At 47.5% G+C, this 16384-nt stretch overlaps 1 protein-coding gene across 1 annotated transcript; it reads left to right on the forward strand.

The window, feature by feature from the left end:
• Nucleotides 1–1033: 1033 nt before the first annotated feature.
• CLEC3B (C-type lectin domain family 3 member B) lies at nucleotides 1034–6209 on the forward strand. Its single transcript, XM_049862451.1, has 3 exons — nucleotides 1034–1273; nucleotides 3351–3449; nucleotides 5749–6209. The coding sequence occupies exons 1-3, from the start codon at nucleotides 1165–1167 to the stop codon at nucleotides 6147–6149; spliced, it is 609 nt and encodes a 202-aa protein (XP_049718408.1). The 5' UTR covers nucleotides 1034–1164; the 3' UTR covers nucleotides 6150–6209.
• Nucleotides 6210–16384: the final 10175 nt, after the last annotated feature.

The following is a 16384-nucleotide window of genomic DNA, read 5'->3' on the forward strand; positions in this document are numbered from 1 at the left end:
TGGTATTGATTTGGTTATTTCCTCTTCGGTGTTCTTTTTGTTGATGTAGAGGAATCCGAGTGATTTTTGTATGTTTATTTTATAACCTGAGACTCTGCCAAACTCTTCTATTAGTTTCAGTAGTTTTCTGGAGGATTCCTTAGGGTTTTCTGTGTATATAATCATGTCATCTGCAAATAGTGATAACTTTACTTCTTCCTTGCCAATCCGGATACCTTTTATTTCTTTGTCTAGCCTAATTGCCCTGGCTAAGACTTCCAACACGATGTTGAATAAGAGCGGTGATAAAGGGCATCCTTGTCTGGTTCCCGTTCTCAAGGGAAATGCTTTCAGGTTCTCTCCATTTAGAGTGATATTGGCTGTTGGCTTTGCATAGATGCCCTTTATTATGTTCAGGAATTTTCCTTCAATTCCTATTTTGGTAAGAGTTTTTATCATGAATGGGTGTTGGACTTTGTCAAATGCCTTTTCTGCATCATCCTTGTATTTTTTAACCAAAGATTCATCAAGCACATAAAGAGAGAACCACAAAGCAATCAAGACATTCTAAATCAATTGGGCCGCTAGCCTGGGTCACCTACAAAGGGGCATTGGAGTATCTGGGGTTGCCCAGCTTGGGTTCAAATACTGGTGCTGCCGTTTAACAGCTGGATAGCTTGGGCAAGCCCCTTAACCTCACTGTGCCTCAGTTTCCTCAACTGTAAATCAGGGTAATGACAGCACTTCCCTCTTGCTGCTGGTGGGAGGCCTGGAGAGGGGGAGAGGGACACACAACCTAGTGCCTGCTCAAGGTAACTGCTCACCAAATGGGAGCTACAACGACCCCTAAACAAGAATGACTCCTTTTTAGAAGGCAGGGCAAGAATGACTCCTTTTTAGAAGGCAGGGCCGGGGCCGGCAGGGATGCTGCGGCGGGGGCGGGGAGCGGGGTGGGAAGGCAGGGTGGGTGTTTTCCTGGGCTTTGAGCCTCCGTGGCTCCCAGGCCTTCCTTTTGCAGGCTTTTTTTTGTTTGTTTCCTTTTGGCATGCCAGCAGCAGAGTCTGGGAGGGTTTCCTGGACAGAGGTCCTTGTAGCTGCTATCTTAAGACGTGCAGTCCTGGCGGAGGCTGCCACTGCTCTCTGACTTGGCCCACTGCAGGCACCAACAGCGCCAGGCACAGCAGCATGGAGCTTTGGGGGGCCTACCTGTTCCTCTGCCTCTTATCCTTCCTGCCCCAGGTCATGGCCGAGCCACCAACCCCCAAGGCCAAGAAGGCAGCAAATGCCAAGAAAGGTAAGGGGGGTGATGGAGGCCTCCCCATCTCCGGGGAGCAGGTCACCCTATCCTTTGCTTGTCTTCACCTTCCTTTCTTTCGTTTTCCACCTTGATGAGTCAAGGGAACTTGAGCAAAGGATTGCCTGGGGCCTGGGGGGAGCTCTCCTGACAGCAGGGGCGGTGGTTAGAATCAGAAAGAACCTTCAAGGTCATCTAAACTGACATCTGCCCCTCCTCCACCCCAACATTTTAAAGAAACCCTTCCTTCGGCTTGGGCTTGGCAGGCTGGGGGAGACGCTCAGCTCTCATCAGGGAGTGCTGGACAGCCTGCACTTTGTAATCTCTGAACCTTGGTTTCCTCAACTGTAGTATGGCGATAGTGCTATTTGCTCATTGGGTTGTTGTGAGGATTAAATGACAGAAAATGTATAAAAGCACCCAGCATGGTGCTTGGCACATAGGGGATGCATGATGCACAGAAAAAAAAAAAAATGGAATAAGTGAATTCTAAGTTCCATAGTGTATCATATTGCCTTGAGGAGATAAAAAGGTTCAAACTCAAACTAATAAGCCCCAAACAGCTTTGCTCCCCCTCTGTCACCTCTGGGATCTGGGGTGTCCTTGGTTTGCCTTGGCTGCTGGCAAGAAGCTCCCCTTGCAGCCCCGCCTGCAGAGAGGTCACCCTGGATTTTGTTGAGACAACATTAGCGAGATGCCATGGCAATGAAGGGCTGTTGGAGGAGACGAGGGTGGGGATTCAGGCACAGAAACAGGCGGCCAGGGCCAAGACAGTGCAGGAGGCTGAAGGCCAGGAGGTGTGGGGAGCGTCCTCTCTCAGCCTCCTCTGTAAATGCCACCTTTGCCCGCTGGCCAGGGACTGGTTGTCGTTTTTAGGGGCCGTGGAGTCGGATTTTGTCTCTTAGCGACCCATGTGACAGAGTAGAACTGCCCATAGGCTTTTCTAAGCTGTAATCCTTACAGGAGCAGATTGCCAGGTCTTTCTTCTGCGAAGCGGCTGGGTGGGTTCAAACCGCCAACTTTTCAGTTAGCAGCCGAGCCCTTAACCATTGCACTGCCAGCTTCTTAGGCCAGGGACTAGTGAAGTACATAAAGCCCCACAAAGCCTGTGACAAAGACCGAGGCAGATCTGGGTGCCAATGCAAGATAATCCCCAAGCTCCAGTTTATAAAGTAAACAAAGAAAAGTTTAAAACAATGGATACTATGCTGACGTCTGTTTTGAAATCAGGATTTATATAAAAATACATGGTCACTTGAACATGCATAGGAGTCCCTGGGTGGCGCAAATGGTTAAGGGCTAGATTACTAACCAAAAGGTTGGTGGTTCAAACCTACCCAGAGGCACTTCTGAAGAAAGACCTGGCCGTCTGCTTCCAAAAGGTCACAGCCTTGAAAACCCTATGGAGTGCCATTCTAGTCTGCTACTCCTGGGATCACCGTTTGAAATCTAATTTTTCTGGAAGGATTCACAAGAAGTTGGTAGCCACAATTACCTCTGGGAAGAAAACTCGGGTGCTGGGGGCAGTCTCATTTGGAGGGGAGACTTTAACTTTTTGAACTGTTTGGATTTTTTAAAATTGTTATTCTTATATGCCTATGCTACCTTCTGCAAAATGTTCATAAAAAAGAGAAGGCTCAATACCATGCATGGTTGTGTCCACCAGCATTAGTCAAATTTGCTTCCAAGGGACATTCTGTATAAGGGACACAGCTTCAAAAGCAAATAATAAAATTTTTAAATGTGGAAAATCATTGCCATTTCACTAAAAATGATGATTATGTAAAAGAAGGAAAGGGTTGACCAGACGCTGCCTTGGTCCTCTCTAGCTTCACAATCCTGCCCTGGCCCTAAGTGGTCTCCATGGAGGTGTGGGGGTGGCTAAGGCTCCAGGAGCCCCACTTTCCCCTCAGCGTCGTGCTGCCCCAAGATATCAAGGTAGAGAGGAGTCATTTCCCATTGTCCTTTTGTGGTTGACAGAGGTAGGGTCCTCCCTGCCCTGTCACTGGCCGTCTCAGTCCCTACTGCCTTCCTCATATGTTTGTGATTGTCCCCATTTCCCTCTGACTCATCATAGAGGTCGTGAGCCCAAAGATGTTTGAGGAGCTCAAGAGCCAGCTGGACAGCCTAGCCCAGGAGGTGGCCCTGCTGAAGGAGCAGCAGGCCCTGCAGACAGGTGAGTGGAGGGGGCGGCCTCCCTGGGCAGGGGTGCATCTGAGAGGGACTCAGGCTGGCCACCAGCACCAGGCTCCAGCTCCCTTAGGCCAGCTCTTTAGGCCAGGGATCCAGTTGAAGAAGCCACCTTCCCAGCCTGTTTTCTCTTGGGGAGACCCCTGACATGTGTCTGTAAAACCCACCCAGATGTGCACAGTCGGGCCTCTGGCCACAGCTGGGTGATGTGGAAGTGGTAATGCCCCAAGAGGACAACGGATGTCCAACAAGAATCTGTTACAGCCCATCGGATCTCCAACAAGAATCTGTTACAGCCCATCGGAAACATGGTCCCTGGAGTGCTCCATGGAGCAGAAGCAGCATCCCACCGAAACGAAGCTCCCAGGAAAGACCCTCCACTCAGCCTGCCCTGCAGCCCTAGGGGGTGTCAGCAGCTTTACTTCACTTAAAAAATGAGGAAACCGAGGCACAGAAATGTCCTGTGCCTTGTCTACACTCACCCAGCTGGTTAGCAGCAAAGCAGACTGGGTGCCAGCAGAGCTGGGCTTGGGCCTTCCTGGCTCTGTACTAACCGGCCCGTTGAGGCTGGACAAAATCACACAGCTGTGGAGCCTGGGTGCAGAGAAAGGTCATGCCACTTATCCCAGCACTGCCTGGCCAACCCACCTGGGCAACTAATTCTCTCTCTCCAACAGGTTCCCTTCTTATCACCTTTATTCTCTACACACCTCAGACACCTGCCCCTAGGTGATCTTGCACGCCTCCGTTTCATGGAGAATGTACAATAGCAATAATAGTTAACACTCACGCCACGGCTGAGGGGCTGACAAGGGCCTGGCACTGCTCCAAGCACTCTACATACATTAACTCATTCATTCATCAGGGCAAACCCTGTAGTGGTCTGTTACCATATCCCCACGCCCGTTTTCCACAGAGAGCTGGGTAGAAGAGCTGGGTACGTGGCCAGCAGCCGGAAAGAGCAGAGCCTCCCTGTTCCCCCAGCCTCTCAAGCTGTCAGCTGGGAATCTCCTTGGTGCCTCAGGGAATCTACAAACCTTCCTGCGCCCATAGCCACCCTCTCATGTCTCTCTGACCAAAGCACGCCCCTCTCCTGGGCTGGGCTCTCTTCTCCCCTCCCTTCCCCTTGCCTTCCCTCCTGCCTCCTCAGGAACCTGGCTAGGGACCTATGTCCAAGATCCTTCTCACTGGGTAGTTCTTACACACTCTCTGCAGCTCAGTTCCTTTCCTTCAGCATCCACACACTTGGGCCTCTGCCCTCTTCAAAGGAAAGAACCTTGGAAGCCACATCCCCTCCTCCCCGCACAGCCACATTCTTGGAAGAGTTTACGCCCTCACAGTCGACACTTCCTCCCCCTAAGCCCTGGTGGTGCAGTGGTTAAGCACTTGGCTGCTGCCAAAAGGCTGGCAGTTCAAACCCACCAGCTGCTCCTGGGAAGAAAGATGTGGTAGTCTGCTTCCATAGAGATTACAGCTTTGGAAACCCTATGGGGCTGTTCTACTCGGTTGCATCGAGTCACTCAGGGTCAGAATCGACTAGATAGCAAGGGGTTTGATTTGGGGGGGTTTTATGCGTTAGAGGGAATGTTGTACATGCGGTTCCTGGGAAGTGGCCCTGAGATGGCGTTTTGGGCCCTGGTGGCACAGTGATTAAGAGCTATGGCTGCTAACTAAAAGGTCGGCAGTTTGAATCCACGCGCCACTCCTTGGAAACCCTATTGGGCAGTTCTACTCTGTCCTCAACAGCAACAAGTTTTTGGTTTGCAGGAGGTTTACTAGGGAGTACCCTTGGGATCAGCACCTGTGGAGGGTGAGTGGTGGTTGGCGGGGAGGGGGAGACAGAAGGAAGCAGGAGTAGGCAGAGGGAGAAGCTGAGCTGCACTATAGCCTCCACAAAGCTCTCAGCCGACCGCAGAGGGAGCCCTGGAGATGAGATGACCCTTCACAGCTGTCTGGCTTTGGGACAAGAGGGCTCATTGGCCAATCCCGGATGCAGGCTGCCTTGGGAAGGGGCCACGACCTTGAGTGAGGCAGTTTTCTTTTCCGGAGGCAATTCCCGAAGGGGGCTCAAAGGAGCTGAGATCTGAGGATCACCTTCCTACAGCGCTCTCAGCAGCTGGGGCGTGGAAGGTCAGGACCCCTCCTGCCTTCCGGGGCGAGGGGCTGTCCTGCTCGGATGGGACGGACCGGGACAAGGATGGTGGGCCTGCCCCTACGGTTGGCTCTTTGGCTCTGGAACCCTGGGGACCTTTGGTGACCGCCATTTCTCTCACCTCCCCCCTCAGTCTGCCTGAAGGGCACCAAGGTGCACATGAAGTGCTTCCTGGCCTTTGCCCAGGCCAAGACCTTCCACGAGGCGAGCGAGGATTGCATCTCGCGTGGGGGCACCCTGGGCACCCCGCAGACGGGCTCCGAGAACGACGCCCTCTACGAGTACCTGCGCCAGAGCGTGGGCGCTGAGGCCGAGATCTGGCTGGGCCTCAACGACATGGCGGACGAGGGCGCCTGGGTGGACATGACCGGCGGCCCCATCGCCTACAAGAACTGGGAGACCGAGATCACGGCGCAGCCGGACGGCGGCAAGGCCGAGAACTGCGCCGTCCTGTCGGCCGCGGCCGCCGGCAGGTGGTTCGACAAGCGCTGCCGCGACAAGCTGCCCTACGTCTGCCAGTTCGGGATCGTGTAGCCAGCCTGTGGGCGCGGGCAGGAGCGGGGGGCCGGGGGAGGCCTGGGGAGGCCTGCTGGGGGGCCTCCTTGTACAAATAAAGTTGCTGCAGCTTCGGGGGGAGTCGCTGCGGTCTGTGCTGGGTCGGCGGGGCAGGGAGGAGACTTCCGGGAGCTCAGCCCGAAAGCCCTGGGAGGCAAGAGGGAGGCGGTGACCTGAGGCGAGGCAGGTTCTCCACCGGAGGCCGAGGAAGACGAGGGCCGAGGCGGGGAGGAGGGGAGGACCAGGGAAAGAGACAACTCTGGCCTGCCGCCTTCTTTTTTCTTTTTATAACTCAAGTTCGCATGATGCCAAACCTACAGAAAATTTGCAAGAATTCCTGTATACTCTTCACCCAGATTCCCCAAATATTAACATTTTTCCATATTGGCTTTATCTTTTTCTTTTCTTAGTTTTTTTTCCCCAGCCGTTTGAAAGTAAATTGCAGACATGATGCCCCTTTACCGCTAAATTCTTCATTTAGTGTCTGGTTCCTGAAGACAAGGACGTTTTCTTACATAAGCACAGAGCAGTTACCAAAATCGGGAAAATAACGTTGATGCAATATTGTTATCTAATTACAGAGCTTATTATTCAAATTTCCAGGCTTTTTGTAGAATCCACTTCCATCTGTTAGAATCCAGCAAAACCTCTCACCCTCAACTCACATGCCCCCTCCTAATAGGCTCCATTTCTGGGATGTAGGCAGAGTCCTGCTGGGGGTGGGCACGGGGGTGCCAACAGAGGCTGCCCACGAGGATCCTGGCAAATTTGCATCCCTCTCCTTCCCTAACACACCCTGGGGGCTGGTTCAGGAACCAAATATGACAAGTGCCAACACTGCCTGACGGTGGGTTCCCTTCCTTCCCACCCCTCATAGGAAGCTCATCAGGGGTAACATTTCACCTCTTGGCCATAATAAAAAACCAAAAACCAAGCCATTGCCGTCGAGTCGATTCCGACTCATAGCGACCCTGTAGGACTCATAGCGACCCTGTAGGACAGAGTAGAACTGTCCCATACAGTTTCCAAGGAGCGCCTGGTGGATTTGAACTGCCGACCCTTTGGTTAGCAGCTGTAGCACTTAACCACTACACCACCAGGCCATAATAGCTACTATTTATTGATTCTAACATATTGCAGGAACTTTAAGTATACATCTTATTTAATCGTATCCACCCAGTACAAAATGTGTTGCTATCCCCATTTTACAGAACAGGAAGTCGAGGCTCAGAGAAGTTAAGTAACTTCCCTGGGTCACACAGCTAGGAAGTAGCAGAGTCAGGATTTAACCCAGGGTTGATTCCAAGGGTTTTAGCCTTTCCACCACTACTGTGATGCCTTGCTTTATGTTACTGGAACTTTCCTGAAGTAAAACAGCAGAGAAGTGGCCTAGCGATTACCAGAGGCTATTGGTCAGCTCTTGGCAGTGACTTGATCCATCCAACCATTTAGGCCCAGCTCTAGTGACGCCTCCTCAGGGAAGTCTTCCTTGTCCCATCAGCCAGAGCTATCATTTACCATCTGGACTTCTGCAGCACCTTTTTCTTCTTTTAGCGTTGGTTGTGTTTTAGCGTATCTTCTCTTCAGTAATAAATTGAAGATAGTTGGATTCGCTTGATAGGGCTAGACTGGAGAAGGCAGCTTACTATTGCAACAATGACCTATGTGCATACTTCACGCCAGGCAGTCTCCTCAGCAGTGTCACAGAACACATCTAAGTCAACAATTAAGGAAGTAATCAGGTCCATTGTATAGGTGAAGAAACTGAGGCCCAGAAAGGTGATACCGTTTGTTCAAGGTGGTCCAACTAGTGAGAGGCAAAGTTGAAATTCATACCTAGGTCTTGTGACTGAGTCCTAGACTCTTTTTACCCAACTCCCAGCTTTGTAGCAGGATAGAAGCAGCCATGGGGTTTTCCAAGTTTCTGCAGTGAGTGGCTGCCCACAAGAGGGCGCCCATGCCTCTGTGCATGAGCCTGGTGGAGCGGCAGCCACTGCGGCTCCCCTTGGTCAGGCAGCGAGCATTGCCCTCTTGCCAGCAGCAGGTGGCAGTATGGGCAAGAGAATCGTTACCCAATTTTCATCAGCCACCAACGCTCTTTCGTTTGAGACACTTAGACCTGCCAACTTCAAACTGGGTATACCTGTCCTTGGATCTTGTCTTTATTTTGATATTTTGTTCATCATGGATAATTGTGTATTACTTTTGATTTTTTAAAAAATATACATTCAAATATCTGAATTACTGAGTTTTTTGGCACTCCCTTAAATTTTGTAGGGTTCCTGGGTGATACAAAGGATTAACATGCTCAGTTACTAACTGAAAGGTTGGAGGTTTGAATCCACCCAGAGGTGCCTTGAAAGAAAGGCCTGGCGATCTACCTCCGGAAAAATCATCCATGAAAACCCTGTGGAGCACAGTTCTCCTCTGACACTCACGGAGTTGCTGTGAGTTGGAACTGACTCGACAGCAGCTGGTTTTTAAATTCTGTGCCCCACGTGAGTGCTCACTTGCCTCACTTCTTAGTCTTGGTCCTTCCTCGGAGTACATGAGAATTTTCCAAGGGATGCATGAACAAGGAGAGTTTTCATGGAGCCAGTTCCTCAGTTTCTAGGTCCTCAGCTTCTGAGAATCAGCCTATCTGGTGGAGGCCTCTGTTCCTATCTCCTCTTCCATAATCACCCTTTTCCCTCGTTACAAAAAAGGCCGACTCTTGCCCACCTATGGTGCATTATGCAGGTGCACGAAAGGCTTTGGGAATGCCAACTGAAGGGACAATTTGAAATATTAGTGTTAGTGTCAAGGAAGTGAAAAACTGAGTAAAAAATCCTTTTGCAAGTTCAGTGGTTTCCAGTTCTTTGCTTTCAACAACCTTAGAGAAGAGTCTAACCAAATTGTCCGTTAATAGCCCGTGCAAAATAATTTTCAAAAAAAGAGCACTTTTGAGCTTAGAAGTTCAAGTGTTGAGTGGTATCGCTGTAACAAAACTCCTTTCAGTTCTACCAACTTTTTTATCTGAACAAAGGTTATCAACATTTACAATTCTAAAAATGAAAAATAATATTGACGTCAAATCCAGCTTCATTCTAGGATTGTTGTTGTTGTTGTTGTTAGGTGCCATCGAGTCGGTTCCGACTCATAGCGACCCTACGCACAACAGAACGAGACACTGCCCGGTCCTGCGCCATCCTTACAATCGTTGTTACGCTTGAGCTCATTGTTGCAGCCACTGTGTCAATCTACCTCGTTGAGGGTCTTCCTATTTTCTGCTGACCCTGTACTCTGCCAAGCATGATGTCCTTCTCCAGGGACTGATCCCTCCTGACAACATGTCCAAGGTATGTAAGAATGCAGTCTCGCCATCCTTGCCTCTAAGGAGCATTCCGGCTGCACTTCTTCCAAGACAGATTTGTTCATTCTTTTGGCAGTCCATGGTATATTCAATATTCTTCACCAACACCACAATTCAAAGACATCAACTCTTCTTCCGTCTTCCTTATTCATTGTCCAGCTTTCACATGCATATGATGCAATTGAAAATACCATGGCTTGGGTCAGGCGCACCTTAGTCTTCAAGGTGACATCTTTGCTCTTCAACACTTTGAAGAGGTCCTTTGCAGCAGATTTGCCCAATGCAATGCATCTTTTGATTTCTTGACTGCTGCTTCCATGGCTGTTGATTGTGGATCCAAGTAAAATGAAATCCCTGGCAACTTCAATCTTTTCTCCGTTTATCATGATGTTGCTCATTGGTCCAGTTGTGAGGATTTTTGTTTTCTTTATGTTGAGGTATAATCCATACTGAAGGCTGTGGTCTTTGATCTTCATTAGTAAGTGCTTCAAGTCCTTTTCACTTTCAGCAAGCAAGGTTGTGTCATCTGCATAACGCAGGTTGTTAATGAGTCTTCCTCAAATCCTGATGCCCCGTTCTTCTTCATATAGTCCAGCTTCTCGTATTATTTGTTCAGCATACAGATTAAATAGGTATGGTGAAAGGATACAACCCTGATGCACACCTTCCCTGACTTTAAACCAATCAGTATCCCCTTGTTCTATCTGAACAACTGCCTCTTGATCTATGTAAAGGCTCCTCATGAGCACAATTAAGTGTTCTGGAATTCCTGTTCTTCGCAGTGTTATCCATAGTTTGTTATGATCCACACAGTCGAATGCCTTTGCATAGTCAATAAAACACAGGTAAACATCCTTCTGGTATTCTCTGTTTTCAGCCAGGATCCATCTGAATCAGCAATGATATCCCTGGTTCCACGTCCTCTTCTGAAACTGGCCTGAATTTCTGGCAGTTCCCTGTCGATATACTGCTGCAGCCGTTTTTGAATGATCTTCAGCAAAATTTTGCTTGCGTGTGATATTAATGATATTGTTCAATAATTTCCACATTCAGTGGGATCACCTTTCTCGGGAATAGGCATAAATACGGATCTCTTCCAGTCAGTTGGCCAGGAAGCTGTCTTCCGTATTTCTTGGCATAGACGAGTGAGCACCTCCAGCGCTGCATCTGTTTGCATCATTCTAGGATACGCAAACCAATTAAAAAAAAAGCTCCACCCATCTGATTGAGAAAGTTATGTTTAATTGTGTTTATAAAAATAGGTAACATGCCTGTGATGTTTTGATCAACTGTGCACTAACAGTAATTGTGTTGGGAGAATGCTAACTGAATAAGTTTGAAGAGCACTGGTCTGAGAACAATGCTGAACTTGTATTTGAAAGCGGAGTGACTGCAACTGAGGCACTGGCTGAACAGAAGCAGAAGGAGGTGGTTTCTGTGAAGGGTCTCTTTCTCTGTCCACTTGCTGGTCCTCGCTCCTGTGCTGGAGCCTTATTTTCTCTTCCTCTTCTCATCACCTCTGTGGCTCCCGTTCCTGTTCCTTCTTCTACATTTAGCCATTCCTTCAGCCTTCTTCACTGTTGCCCATCCCACGCTAGGGGAGGGAGAGAGAGCTGGAGGGAGGATGTGTAGACTAAGCCCCCAGGTTGGAGAAGGGGGTGTCCTAGGAGACCTGGGGCTGAGTCCTGGGGGCACTTGTCATGGGACTCCGGAGAAAAGCTGTCCAGTCAGCATCTCAACACCCAGTTTCTTCGTCTGCAAAATGAGGTTTAGACTAGATGATCTCTAAGGCTCCTGAGTCCATCATCTTATAAAAACATCTTTTTTTCCCCAAGTTTTCTAGGGCTATTTCTGAGGCCTTTTTTTTAATGTTAGGTTCAGCCATATGCAGCAGTTCTACTCTGTCCTATGGGGGTCACTATGATTTGGAATCAACTCCATGGAAACAGGTTTTTTTTTTTTTTTTTTTTTTAACATTAGGTTCTACTTCACCTGCTTTTCATAGGTGACTCATTTATAAGCATGCCTTATGAATCTTCCTCAAGGTAAAAATCATGGCACAACCTACATAACTACTAACCATTTCCTCCATTAGAATGCACTGTTAATTTACTCAGTGTGAGAACACAGCCAAGGCAAAAATAGCTCAAAGATCAATCCAACCTTCAGATGAAGAACTGAAGCACAGGGAGGTTAAGTGACCAGCCGAAGTCACGCAACTTGTTAAAGAATGAGACCAAGAGCTTCACTTTCTTTTAGAAGGAAGCTTTGTGCAAATTCAAGTTGACCTCCTTCCAAACAGCCATCTAGTAAGTATTGAGTGTCTACCATGTGCTGATCACTCTGCCCTGGGGTACTGATGCATGAGGCCTGGACCCTGCTCTTGAGGCACTCACTGCCTGGAGGGAGGCTTGGCATTTTAAGGAGGTCAGAGAGTAAGGGCTGGGGCTGGTTTTGCCCCTGAGAGCAAAGAACTAGGCACTATTGGTAGGAAAAGGAGTTTTGGGTGAAGAAATGCAAACCAAATAAGTAGGTCAAAAGCAAGCTGGGAAGTTAAGGTTTTACGAGTTTAACCAGGAAACCTTAAGCCAGGTCTAAGTTACTCAATGACAGTGATGCTAGGTCAGGAAAATCTCTAGATTTGAATTCCAGCTCTCCTCTTTCTAGTCTTGGGGCCCTGGGGGAGTCATAGTCTCCTAACTGTGGTGTCCTCATCTGCCCCATTTGAAATGGAAGGATGGTACACCAGAGCCAAGATCATGGACATGGAAGCTGAAGACTAATTTTATAGCCTCTTGTGTTAGCCATGGCTGACCTGTCTGTGGTTATCACAATCTTTTCAAATCATATGATTATCCTCTCCAAGATCATCAGAGAAGGCAGCAGAGAAGGGCCTGAAATCCATGTCTCTTAAACCATTATGTACCCTGCTTCCATGGCCATTTCACCTTTCTGGGATGGTGAGAGGAGGTGTGCTGGGAGGTAAGACACAGAGGGCCATCTACTGGGAACCTTGGTGGCCCAGGCTTTACCCTCCACCCATTACAGGTCTAGGGTCTCTGTCTCTGAGTCTCTTCCCCATCTATAAGTGGGCATGATGCCTCCTTCACATTGCTATTGCAAAGACTAAATACATGTAAGGCTCCTAGCCCACGGCTTCACGCTCGTTTATGAAGATCATGAGATAATGGTACTGCATGAAAAATCTTTGGGAACAAGACTACCCTACACAAAATACCATGACATTTACCTGGGTAGAAAAAACCACAGTGAGCTCAGCTGTGACCTACTATTCCTGGAAAGACAATCCTCTTGGGAAGGTAGTTCGGTAAAAGCAGTTGGCTCTGAACTAATATGGATTGGACCGAATTTAAGGTTAGGTCAGTGGCTCTCAGCCCTGGCCAGGCATGAGAATCACCTAGGGTACTTTTAAAAAATCGGTGCTAAGGCTACACCCTAGACTAATCAAATAAAATTCTCTGAGGAGTGGGTCCAGGCACTGGTAGTGTTTAAATCCTTCCAAGTGATTCCAATGTATGCTGGTTGAGAACCACTGGCCTAGGTGAAGCCAGCTGCCTACTTAGTCAGGATTTTGGAAGAAACCCATCAGTCCGAGAATATCTCTTCCCATGGTCTACCTTAGTATGAAACTCATACCTCTTCTAATCATTGAACGGTAGCACCACACGCAATACGCAGGATTGGCTACCTAAAGATAGGTCATTGTGTTACATAGACCTCAACAAGAAATAGGGATAGGACTTGAAGCGCATGGTATAATATGTTAATTTTGGTAGGTTAATATCTCCAGGGTCATAGGGGATTAAGGTTCCTTTTACTTTTCCAATTTACAGTCTGTCTTAGTTATCTAGTGCCACTATAACAGAAATACCACAAGTGGATAGCTTTAAGAAAAAGAAATTTATTCTCTCACTGTTTAGGAGGCTAGAAGTCCGAATTCAGGGCGCCAGCTCCAGGGGAAGGCTTTCTCTCTCTGTTGGCTCTGGAGGGAGGTCCTTGTCATCAATCTTCCCCTGGCCTAGCAGCTTCTCAGTGCAGGGACCCCGGGTCCAAAGGATGTACTCTACTCCTGGCACTACTTTCTTGGTGGTATGAGGTCCCCCTGTCTCTCTTCTCACTTTTCTTTTTTATATGTCAAAAGATTGGCTCAAGATACAACCTAATTTTGTAGCTTGAGTCCTGCCTTATTAACAAAACTCGCTCTAATCCTGCTTCATTAACATCATAGAGGTAGGATTTATAACACATAGGAAAATCACACGAGGTGACAAAATCGTGGACAACCACACAATACTTGGAATCATGGCCTAGCCAAGCTGACACACAATTTTGGTTGACACAATTCAACCCATTAATACCATCCTCGTGTGGAGCTTCCATCTTTGAGGTTACTTCATGGAGCATTATGGCTGCTGGAGCTCCAGCCATTATATCCACATTTCAGGTATCAAGTAAGAGAAAAGAGAGAATAGGTAAGAAAGATCCAATCAGCTTCTTTTAAAGGAGGCTTCACTTTTCCTCAGAGTCCCTAAGTGGTGCAAATGGTTAACAGAGTCGGCTGCCAACTGAAACGCTAGAGATTTGAGTCTACACAGAGGCACCTTGGAAGAAAGGCCTGGCAATCTATTTCCAAAAAACCAGCCATTGAAAACTCTGTAGAGCACAGTTCTACTGACATGCATGGGGTCGCCATGAGTTAGAATCAAGTTGAAGGCAACTGGTGGGTCGTGGTGGTCTCTTTTCCTTATATCTCATAAGCCAAAACTTTGTCAAATGCTTAGCTACAAGGAAGGCTGAGAAGTGTAACCATTCAGGTAGGTAAGTTGACATCCCAAATAAAATTCTCTAAGGAAGAAGGGGCAAATTGCTACTGTGTAGGCAACTAGCAGTTAGTGCCATGGAGCATTGCAGAGCCAAACCTGAATGTGGGAGGAAACTGAAGGCTAGGAGGCAGGAGAATGAAAAGATCTTGAAAAGGATAATGACTTACACATCTGGCTCACCAAAAGCTGCTGTCATGGGTCTTTTAGCAGGAGATGCTTGCTTTCAATTGGCAGTTCCTTTTCCTTCTTTCTTTTTTTTGAACATTCTATTGTGGTTTAGGTGAAAGTTTACAGAGCAAATTAGTTTCCCGCTTAACAATTTATACACATTTTGTTTCGTGACATTAGTTGCAATCTTCTCAATGTTGACAGCACTCTACCCAGTTCCTCCCTGGGTTCCCTGTTTCCATTCATCCATCTTTCCTGCCCCTTCCTGCCTTCTGAACTTTGTTTTTGGGCAAATCTGCCCTTTTGGTCTTGTATGGTTGATTGTTCTGAGGAGCGCATTCCTCATGGGTTCACTTTATAGGCCTGTCTATTGTTTGACTGAAAGGTGGTCTCCAGGAGTAGGTTCAGTTTCAGGTTCAAAGGGCTTCTGAGGGCCGTAGCCTTAGGGGTTCAGACAGTAAGTCTGGTCTTTTTTTATGAATTTGAATTTTGTTCTACATTTTCTCCCAGTTCATCCAGGACCTTCTAATGTGATCCTGATCAGAGCGGTTGGTAGTAGTAGCTGGACACCATCCATCTCTTCTGGTCTCAAGCTGATGGAGGCTGTGGTTCTGAAGTGTGTATCCTTCACTGGTGTTATTGTTCATTTTATAGGCCTGTCTATCGTATGGCCATAATGTGATCTCCAGGAGTGATTTCAGTTCCAAGTTCAAAGAGTGTCTAAGGGCCAGTCTTGGGAGTTCCACTAGTCTCTGTCAGACCAGTAAGTCTGGTCTTTTTTATGAGTTTGAATTTTATTCTACGTTTTTCTCCCACTCTGTCCAGGGCCTTCTATTGTCATCCTGATCAGAGTGATAGGTAGTGGTAGCTGGGCACCATCTAGTTCTTCTGGTCTCAGGCTAGTAGAGACTATGGTTCACGTGGTCCGTTAGTCCTTTGGACTAATTGTTCCCTAGAATCTTTTATTTTCTTCGCTCTGCTTTGCTCTGGATGGAAAGAGACCAATAGTTGTATCTTAGATGGCCACTTGCAAGCTTTTAAGACCTCACTTACTCACCAAAGTAGGATGTAGAACATTGCCTTTATGGACTATGTTATGCCAGTTGACTTAGATGTCAACAAAGATTATGGTCCTAAGCCCTCAAACTCAGTGACCCAGGCCCTCATGGTATCTGGTTATGGCTAAGAAGTTTTCATAACTTTGCCCCATGAGCTGTACTATGTAGGTGGATATCTTTGCAGTACATACAGATATGTAGAAATAGTCTCTGCCAGACCTATATATGCTTGTGAGTGTACTCCCATACGCAATCCCACACCTGTTCAGCTTACATATCTACCTGTGTATCCAGTCAAAAATTATTACTGTTATTGTAAGATTATGTATGTAATAGTATTTACCGCTGTTGTCTTTTACTCTTGTGTACCTCCCAGAGTCTTCCTTTGTCTTGGTCATGTTGTGCTGACCTCCCCCTTATTGTGTATTGTCTTTGCCTTCACCCAAGTTAATACGTGTCTGCTATCTAGTGATTTTCTCTCCCTCCCCCTCCCATCCCTGGTAACCATCAAAGAATGTTCCTTTTTGTGCCTAAACCTTTTCTTCACTTTTTATAATAATAGTCTCATACAATATTTGTTCTTTTGTGATTATTTCACTCAGCATAATGTCCTCCAGATTCATCCATGTAGTGAGATGTTTCGCAAATTTGTTGTTATTCTTTAACATTGCATAGTATTCCATTGTGTGTATGTATGGTAGTTTATCCATTCATCTATTGGTGGGCACTTAGGTTGTTTCCATCTTTTTGCTATTGTGAACAATGCTGTGATGAACATAGGTGTGGATATAT

This window comes from Elephas maximus, chromosome 20 (genome assembly GCF_024166365.1).
Source record: "Elephas maximus indicus isolate mEleMax1 chromosome 20, mEleMax1 primary haplotype, whole genome shotgun sequence".
In the NCBI taxonomy this organism is placed as follows: Eukaryota; Metazoa; Chordata; class Mammalia; order Proboscidea; family Elephantidae; genus Elephas; species Elephas maximus.